The 9,656-nt window shown below is 37.3% G+C and overlaps 1 protein-coding gene and 1 long non-coding RNA gene across 2 annotated transcripts; both read left to right on the top strand.

Moving 5' to 3' along the window:
- The first annotated feature begins 1,045 nt into the window (after positions 1-1,045).
- On the top strand, positions 1,046-2,611 carry LOC137729829 (protein LIGHT-DEPENDENT SHORT HYPOCOTYLS 4). The gene has a single exon (XM_068468873.2). The coding sequence runs from the start codon at positions 1,668-1,670 to the stop codon at positions 2,343-2,345; it is 678 nt and encodes a 225-aa protein (XP_068324974.2). The 5' UTR covers positions 1,046-1,667; the 3' UTR covers positions 2,346-2,611.
- A 3,942-nt stretch (positions 2,612-6,553) lies between these two features.
- Positions 6,554-9,068, top strand: LOC137736555 (uncharacterized). Its single transcript, XR_015952664.1, has 3 exons — positions 6,554-7,126; positions 7,932-8,004; positions 8,443-9,068. It is a non-coding gene; the product is annotated as an uncharacterized LOC137736555 (long non-coding RNA).
- Positions 9,069-9,656: the final 588 nt, after the last annotated feature.

Genomic DNA, 9,656 nt, shown 5'->3' with positions numbered 1-9,656 from the left:
CTCATTTTTTCTATGGACTCGTTAAAATTTTGTAGGACTTTCATTTTGGATGAGTTTCGAACTTAATGAAGGAGGTGTTATAACATTCGCTACATAAGGCATCTTAAAGAAGTAAGAGCAATTTAATAACTTCAAATGCTCATTTTACATTTGGTTCAAGACTCAAAAAGGAAAGACTAGAGGGAGATGAGATAAAAAAGATGAGGAACGAGAGAGTGAAGAGGAAGAAGAAAACGAATACATAAGGCACCTTATATTTGTCAATCCTTTCTTACTTTCACGTTCACATTTTTTCTTTCTTATATTTGTCGATTAATTATCTTTTGATTTAAATTTGATAAATGCATAGGGTAAAGAGTATAATGTATAGATCACTTTTCATACATTTTTGTTGTGTTGTATTTTTAAAACATTGCAAATATTTCAAACAGGTGAAAGTGCTACCAAAGTGTTTCTTCTCTGTTGAGCTTGGTGAATGATGACATTAAGATTTGATTGCGTTTCTTTATTACTTTTCATACTTGTCACACTCACAAATATGCCAATATAGTAGCTTTTAGATTGATCAAAGTTAACATTAATATCTTAAATTTCGAGTCATTAATCTAAGAAAATAATTTCAAAAATAAATAAGAAATAAGTTCGTAAATTTTCTTAACGTTATAATAAAATTGCTATCATTTTCTCTCAAAATTCCCATTGAGGGGTTGTGGAAAATCAGAACCCATGCACGGGGCCGGATTCCATACATAGGCGGTACGCCACTGTTTCAACTTTCAAGTGTTTTAAAGGCGGCATGGGGCCAAATTCACGTGTCAGAAATTATAGCTTTGAATTTAGGAAAAGAAAAATAAAAAATGGGAAAGAAAATTAATTTGACAAAGGGTATTATGGCCATTTCATCATACGAACTGTCATTCAATTCAACATACAAGAGGGGGAAAGAAACAGAATCATGTTATTCCCTTAATTTTTACCTCCTAGAAACTTTTTTCCTGTCTCCATTGCAACTTACTGTCCAAATCCCTTTTTATTTTCACAAAAAAAAACCCTAAAATCAAAATTCCTCTCCCTTCCTCTCTCTTAAGAAGAGAGGAGAATACTTGTAATCATCTACTATTAAGAGTTGAGTTTGCTCCACCCTTTTTAGGAAACAACCAGTCCCTTAACATTTAAGAAAACCGAAGCTGAAAGCTGCACCAATTATCCGTCCATCACTCTTCCAATCTCTTCTGTATAGTAATATTGCTCAATCAAACCAAACAAAAACACCACAACAAAAGAGAGAGAGAGAGAGAGAGAGATAGAGTAGTCAAGGGCAACAGTAGTCCTCTCACATGCTTGCTTGTACTCTCCCATCAATCTCTTCACTTCCCTCTTAACTCAGCACAAAAAATCTTCTTTTGCTTCACCATTTCCAGCTCCCTTCCCCTCTCTATCTCTCTCTCTTCTCTTTCTTCCTCCCTCTCTCCACCTCTTTTCAGAAAATGGAAATTCTGTAATATCAATCAATTGCCAGACCTTTTGTCTTCTTTTACCTCCCCTTCTTCATCAGTGTGGTTTACTAAGCTTTCATTATTATAAAACACTCTTTTTTTCCTTCAGAAGAAACCCTAGAACAACAGATCAAGAGTACTTAAAACAAAACCTTTAGAAACCCTAATTCCATGGATTCAATCCAAGATATGGATGGAAGTTCGAGCTCTCACCACCATGAGATCACCATGGCATCGAGCCATAACCTAATTATCAACACGTCCACAACGATGAACAGCAGTGCTGCTACTGCTAGTAGTACTACCACTGGTAATCTGGTAGCGGCTGCTGGAAGCTCATCTTCTCCTTCCTCGTCATCATCTCCTGGTTCCAGCAGCCGCTACGAGAACCAAAAGCGGCGTGACTGGAACACCTTCGGACAGTACCTCAAGAACCACCGCCCTCCGCTCTCTCTCGCCTGGTGCAGTGGGGCTCACGTTCTCGAATTCCTCCGGTACCTTGACCAGTTTGGCAAGACCAAAGTCCACACCCCAATCTGCCCCTTTTACGGCCATCCAAACCCTCCAGCTCCCTGCCCCTGCCCGCTGCGCCAGGCGTGGGGAAGCCTCGACGCCCTCATCGGCCGCCTCCGCGCCGCCTTCGAAGAAAACGGAGGCAAGCCTGAAGCCAACCCCTTTGGTGCTCGAGCCGTGAGGCTTTACCTTCGTGAGGTTCGTGATTTGCAGTCCAAAGCAAGAGGCATCAGCTACGAGAAGAAAAAGCGGAAGAGACCGCCTCTGCCTCAACAGCTGCCTCCACCGCCTCTGCCGCCGCCAGATCATCATCACCATTATCCCAGTCAACAATAAGGCAAAGCTAGCTGTTATTATTATCATCAACGGAAGTGAGGGCCGGTATTATATTTCTTTTTTCTTAAATCTTTTAAGACTTATGCGGTATTTAATTTTGGATGTTGTCAAATTAGGGTTTTAGTTAATTTATCATATGTGGTTGTTGGTAGCCACTACTGCTATGCTAGCTAAAAAGACCTGTGTTTCATGAAATAATTCTGGTCTTCTTATCTGTGTATCACTTTGATTTCACTAATTAGATCTATCATCTCTGTGGGAAATTATTCTGATTGAGTCAGCTTTTTTATGCAAAAACAGTATTACTGTTGTGCTTATTTCGGATATATATCAGTGGTATTCAACAATAAAATCATTTAGATTATAAAAAATATTATTTATACTTGAGTGCAGAGAGAAAATACACTAATCTAAGTAATATTTGGATGCCTAGTGGTGAATGCTGGTTTCTATCAAACAAATTACAGAATATTGTTGATCTTGGTTTGGAAATACTTTTTTTTCCTTTTCCTTTTTTTCTTTCTGCACTTGCTCTTTCTCTGAGGTACAAGTACAAATTTCTCGAAAGATGTGACTGGAAACTCCAAGTTAACTCAGTTTACTTCGTTTCTTGCAACGACCTTCCCTTCTTTCTTTCTTTTTTGGTGTAAATATACATAGCTTATTGACAGGACTTTACACAAGGATCATATAAACATGTCAGATATATATATGTCGAGCACTACATTTATACTTTCTTCAAGGCTTGTGTGTTGTCAATTGGGACAAGTCTCTTTTATCTCTGACTTCCTTTGCTTCCCCTTCTCTATGCTACCACATTTTCCTACTTTACTGTTTAGGGGTATTGATATGTATGTTCTTCTTACGGAAAAATTTAAGAGAAACACAACTTTTTCAACATATTTGAGTTCAAGTGGCACAGGACCTTCACCTTCGATCGATCATAAGGCATATTCTACCCTTCACTAGCTCACAACATATGCTAATTTACAATATTTCGGAGTTTTTAAGCATAGTGATGTTCTTCAAGAAAAATCCAATTAAACAAGGTACACAATCATTCCTCCGAGTGAAATTTTCTCCAGAATTTCTGTCAACCATGCCTAAATCAGTCACTCTTCTACTTAGCACTCTAGTTATTTACTTGTGAGATAAATGTGAGAGGTATTTACTTTGGTGCATGTCATGCGTGTCATTTAGGGAACTGGCGTCACTATCGGTTTGATGCACCCTTTAGTGACGAATATAAAATAATATATTCTTGCTTGTAAAACTTCATATGCGACTTTCCGTATTTGTCAAATCAGTATCAGATAGTCAGATGTTGCTGAACCAAACAGAAATAGTGGAATACCGCAAAGAGTCTGCAGCAAAAAAAGCTGTGAACGTATATTGTGGAATCTAGTGAGACTTCCAATTTCGTGAAACATGGTTAATTACCTAAAGAAACATTTAATTTATTGGCCATATGGCAAAATCTTCGCATTTACTTACCATATTTTGATGCTGTAGTTAGTTAGGAAAACATGTCTGCTAGTAATTCATAGTTAAAAGTGCAAATTAGCTATAAAAATCGAGGGAAATCTTGCTTAAATTATTCAATCTGGCCGACACCTTGTCTGTGATTGGATGACGTTGTGTCTCCTCTAGGATTCTATTATAAATAAATGATTTAAGAATTTAATTTTTCTCTCAAACGGTAGAAACTTTTGCCAGATACAAATGACAATTACTGGAAAGACGATTTGAATTTGGGTGTATAGAGAGGGAGAATCACATTATTTTAGTCAACTTGATTAAACATGTCTTCAAATTTTTGTATAATTAAAGTGCTGTTGATCATTATTTGGGAGAAGAAATAAGCCGTAGGAGAAAACCTTCTTTTTCCTTTCAGTGAAGTAGTGGGGTATGTGAAGCCACTTTTAACTCTTAGAGGATGGGTACGTGAAGCCACTTTTAACTCTTAGAGGATCTATTCATTCTGCTAATCATTTCGGTCCAACGTAGGATTATTAGGCCATCTGGACCAAATGGCTCCCCTTAGCCTTATGGTTATTCAAGTAACTAATATTTTAATAAACAGTGTCAAGTTATATTTTTTACTATTTCCAACAGAAGGGGTCAAAGGACCATAGGCTAAACATAATTCTGTGATAAAAAAAATCATCTCTAACCGAGGGGGCCAAAAAATCATAGGCCAAACATAATTTATTACTTTAATTGAATTAATATGGTTACTTAAATTAAACTACCTTAATAATTTTTCGAGATGTAATCTCAATAATTTTTCGGATAGGATTTCGAGTGACACGTGTCGCTTAAATGAGTAACTCTCCAGATTTCTTGTTGATATGTATTCTCAATAATTTATCGGATATGATTTCGAGTGCCACGTGTCGATATGTGAGTAATTCTCCATATTTTTTTTGGATATGTAATCTCAATAATTTTTCAAATAGGATTTCGAGTGACACAAGTCGATATGTGAGTAACTCTCCAGATTTCTTGTTGATATGTAATCTCAATAATTTTTTGAATAGGATTTCGAGTGCCACGTGTTGAGATGTAATTGGTTGTACGAATTTTAGATAGGATTTTTATATGGGTGGCACTTCTTATCTTCAACTTCCAATGTCCATAAATATGGTGGATATTGGGCTATAATTCACACCATGTTTGCCCTTTCCAATATCTCTTTCAATTCAAGTTTGCAATGAATTCCAACTTTGGATCCTTTTTGCATTCCAACTGGGGGTCCTCATCCAATTCCAAATTGGAAGATAAATGGGCTCATATGAGATGAGAAGATGAGGAGTCCGATGAAGAAGATGAAGCATGGCGCAACACAAGATATATGCCAACAATGGCCGGGGTCATGGCGTGTGAGCCAAATGAAGAACAACCTCAATGGGGTGGCTCTGTTGCTGGTCGCTCTTACAAACCACAAAATAGAGAGATGGTGTATGAGACTCTGATGAACAACTACTTCAACCCCCACTTGGTGTACACAGAAGACGATTTTAGACGTCACTTCCGGATGAGGTGTCATGTCTTCGGGCGTTTACTTCATGATGTCCAACATGTCAATCCATACTTTCGACAGAAGCAGGACATAGTAGGCTGCCTTGGTTTTTCACCTAATCAAAATGTTGCTATTGCACTCCGAATGCTGATCTATGCCTCCCCAGCTGATGCGATGAATGATGCATATGGTATGTCTAAGTCTACATGCCTTGATAATCTTGCTGAATTCTATCACATGGTTGTTTAGATTTACAAAGAGGAGTACCTCCGTGAACCAAATGAAGCAGATTTGGATCAGTTTCTTCACAAAGTTAAAGATTGTAGCTTTCCGAGCATGATAGGGTCATTAGATTGCATGCATTGGCGGTGGAAGAACTGTCCCACCAGATGACAAGGAAGCTTTAGCGAAAGATCAAAAAAGCCAACTATTGTGTTAGGGGCGGTTGCCTCGTTTGACATATGGATCTGGCATGCTTTCTTTGGAGTCCCAGGATCCCAAAATGACATTACAGTACTTGGGCATTCACCCCTTTTCAAAAACCTGACGGAGGGTAAATCACCTTAACTTGACTACTACATTAACGAGCGTCAGTACAATATGGGGTATTACTTGGCAGATAACATCTACCAAAAGTAGGCGATACTTGTCCAAGCAATTGCAAACCCTGTGGATGACGCCCAAAGGTGGTTTACCTTACACCAAAAGGCATATCAAAAAGATGTTAGAGAGAGTTTTCTATATTCTACAAGCACGGTGAAAAATCATTAAGGAATCGATAAGAGGGTGGAGTCGAGATAAATTGAACTCCATCATGATGTTGTGCATCATATTACACAACATGATTGTGGAGGATGAGCGAGATGGCTATATTGATGGAGAGTCTGATGACGACTAAGATGATCTAAATAGGTCAAGGAGGGCTCGTGTAAAAATATATGATGGGCCTAATTTGCCTTTGGATCTAACACTACTAGAATTATGCTCATTACATACCATTTTTTGCCCACCATTTGCAATTGGTGGCCATAGATATAAAGTTGCTACTCTTACTATTTTTTGGTGGCTTTACAGTGGGATGCCATTGATATCAATGGCCTAAAAAAATCAGCCACCAATTTTGATGTATGTTAACTAACTTTATTTCTTAAAAATACTTTTTTGTGCATTTGTGATTAACTGGGCACCAATACAATTTATTGAACACCAATAAAACAAATAAAAAAACCATTAAACCTCTCTTCCCTTCACAAAAGTCCAACTCCTCCCCTTCATTCCCTCCGCTCGCTTCCCCTTTCATTCTCTCTCTCCTCCCTCCCGTATACTCTTCTCTTTCATGCAGTAGCGGCTCCGTCTTCCGATCACCAACGAGCGTCAAACTATACCTTCAGAATCCTCTTCCGTTCCTATTTCCAACCCTCTAGTTAGTTTCTCTAAATTTGTAGCCGAATTTTCTCAATTTTAGATCTAAGAAACGGTGACCATAGGTATTCCGGCCAATTTCCGGCGAAGTCTGCCTGAATTGGACCTCAACCAAGAGGTAAAAATGATCCTCTCCTCATGGTTGTTCCCTAGTGTAAGTGATTTTTTTTGGATCGATTCTAGATTTCAAATTTAATTCCATTTTCTGTATGCATGTCGAAGATTGGGGATAAGGAAGGTGAATCAAGGTTGGTTTCAACCTGGGCCGAGAAGAATGGAAGCCTTGGAAGGGTGTGGGTGAAACTAAGGTGAAGAGGGTTCTTCTAAAAAAATTAAGGTGAACAGGGTGATTTTCTCCTTAACCACAACTATCACATTTTATCTCTTGCTTGGAATTTTTTTTAAAATTCCTAGGATCTGCAGTTGCAATATTTTGATGGACAATTAAAAAAGAAGCAACTGCTTTTATAAAGCTTTTGTAGTCTCAAGCATGGTAAATATATTAGCACTAGAAAGTGAGGAAATCCACTTTCTTTGGTCAAGTTGGATTCTCTACTATGACTACCATTTTTATCTCTAAACAAAATTTTAATGGTATGTATGATATAAAAGGGTAAATTTAACTATTTTGGTTTCTTTTTTCTCACGCTTTGGTGCCTCGAGTTTTAATTTTTCATAGCTGTGTTGAGTTTTTTTCTAGTTACAATTCGGGAGCCATCGACAACTTCTAGGGGACCAAAATTGTTTTCAAGTCAAAATACAGGAACCAAATCGTAACTAGACTAGGAGATTACATTACCAAAGTAGGAAAGTTCTATCTTGATTCATAGTTTGGCAACATAATATGTATGTAGGATGTTGTTTTAGAACCGCTTGGTAAGTGTTAAATACATCCTATAACATGACTGACTAACAAGCATGGTCGTTCAGATATACAAGCAATTGAGATCACTGACTAAATCAGATTTCTTTTATATTGAAGCAAATCTTGCCTATTGGGTGTTTGTGAAAATTCCCCAGAGAGTTAGAAACAAGGATATGATGCAAATCTGAATGTAGGCTGTTTTGATATGTGTGTGTACGTATAGGTGTGTTATATTGATATGACATGTTGCCTAATTTATCTATTTTTGGATTGCTAGATCAAAGAAGGAAGTTCAATTTATCAAGGATCAAGGTTTGGACTGCTAGACAGCACGTAGCCTTCGGTTTGAGGTATGGAATTAGTCTCGTGCTTGCAATCTGGCCGCTTATGTGTTTAAATTTCTGGTTTATCAATATGCTCAAGATTTGGTTAGCAGGTAGTTATGCAAACAAATTAAAGTTCCTTTAAGCATATGGTTGGTAGTCTTGGTGCCCTCCAGATTTGTGTAAAAATCTAGAGTCATCTGCATGGTCCTATGCTAATGAGCTACAAGTAAAACTTCAGTAACAATGTGTTTTTGTATTTTTTTCTAGCGATCAGCTCTTTGTGCTCGAAATTTGACGATCAGGACTTGCCTTTGATTTTATTCAGTGCAGCAGAGTTTTGCATCGATTTTTTCATCTTCTTCCAGATTTCTGTTCTTTTTTTTTATATTGTTTTGGGATATGTGAATGTAATTTTTTGGGGTATCTCTTTGCTTCAATTCTCTCTAATTTTTTGTTGTTTAGTTTGAACTCCCATCGCAGCATCATCATCATCATCATCTGCTCTTGCTGCTGCTGCCTTTGACTGGTATTTCCCTATTTGCTGCCCAAACAACAGTCCTTTCAGATACTACTTGCTTGGAGTACCATTTACTTATATAGTAGTTTGAAAGCTGACTTGGTTTGAAGAAACCTAGCTCAAACAACCCACCTGGAGAGACAATGGTTTGATCGCCAAAGAGAGATTGGCATGACATGATTAAGCTCTTTGGAAACAGAGTGTTCAAACACTTCTCAAAGTTTGAATCCCAAAATTTGTTCAAAATTGTATTAAAGATCAGTTTTGCAAATTTGTAGTATATTCTTATATCAAAGATCTTACAATTTTGTTTCCTCACCAAAAAATAAAAAAATAAAATAAAAGGAAATATTCCTATTCAAATCTGGGTGCCCACACAGGGCATCTTTTTTTTTTAATATTATTTTGCAATTTTGCTACCGATGTGAATAAGGGTGGCACTGCAGGAAATGCACCAATGCAATATTGGTAGCCATTGTTACAATAGAGTCCTATACATAGGCCACACTCTTTAGTTTAGTGGGTGCTTGGTGGCCATAGAGGTTTGCCACCAATGTGAGTGGCAACACTTGACAATAGCCACTAAATGAAAAGGGTGGCTTATAGCCAAATTTCTAGTAGTGTAAGAACTGGTAATATCTTTTTAAATGAGTACATGAGGCACCAAAGGATGATACGTTTGCGTGCCACAAATAAGTACTTACAACAGCATCTTGATGCACGTCTTTAGGCCAAAAGAAGCATGAAGTAGGCATTTAAGTTTTATGTTGTTAAATGTTTTTTTTTTTTTAATGTTGTTTAAGTTTGAATAACTTCCCCAAGTAGTACTAGGGTGGAGATTGTGTTCTTTAATGTTGTTTAAGTTTAATGTTATTTAATGTTGTTTAAGTTTAACGTTATTTAATGTTGTTTAATATTGTTTAATGTTGTTTAATGGCTTAGGTAGTTATAGGAAGAACAAAAAAAAAAAAATTATTTTTTTAAATTTTGTCCCCAAAAAAAAAAAAAAATCAAATCCAACGGTAACTTAGTGTCGGCATGACATCAGTTAGTTGTTGATGATGCTAGGTAATCATTGGATTTGAACCATTGGGCCGCCGTCGGGCTGGCTGGTTGGTTAGTTCGGGCCAGGCGGTTGGCCTGATTGCACAATTTTGGC

This window comes from Pyrus communis, chromosome 10 (genome assembly GCF_041283825.1).
Source record: "Pyrus communis isolate YQ-2024b chromosome 10, ASM4128382v1, whole genome shotgun sequence".
Lineage (NCBI taxonomy): Eukaryota > Viridiplantae > Streptophyta > Magnoliopsida > Rosales > Rosaceae > Pyrus > Pyrus communis.
This window is presented reverse-complemented; position numbering and strand designations above follow the sequence as displayed.

What these genes read in the sequence shown, in the direction of transcription:
- LOC137729829 (XM_068468873.2), top strand. Translation starts at nt 1,668, where the DNA reads ATGGATTCAATCCAAGATATGGATGGAAGTTCGAGCTCTCACCACCAT.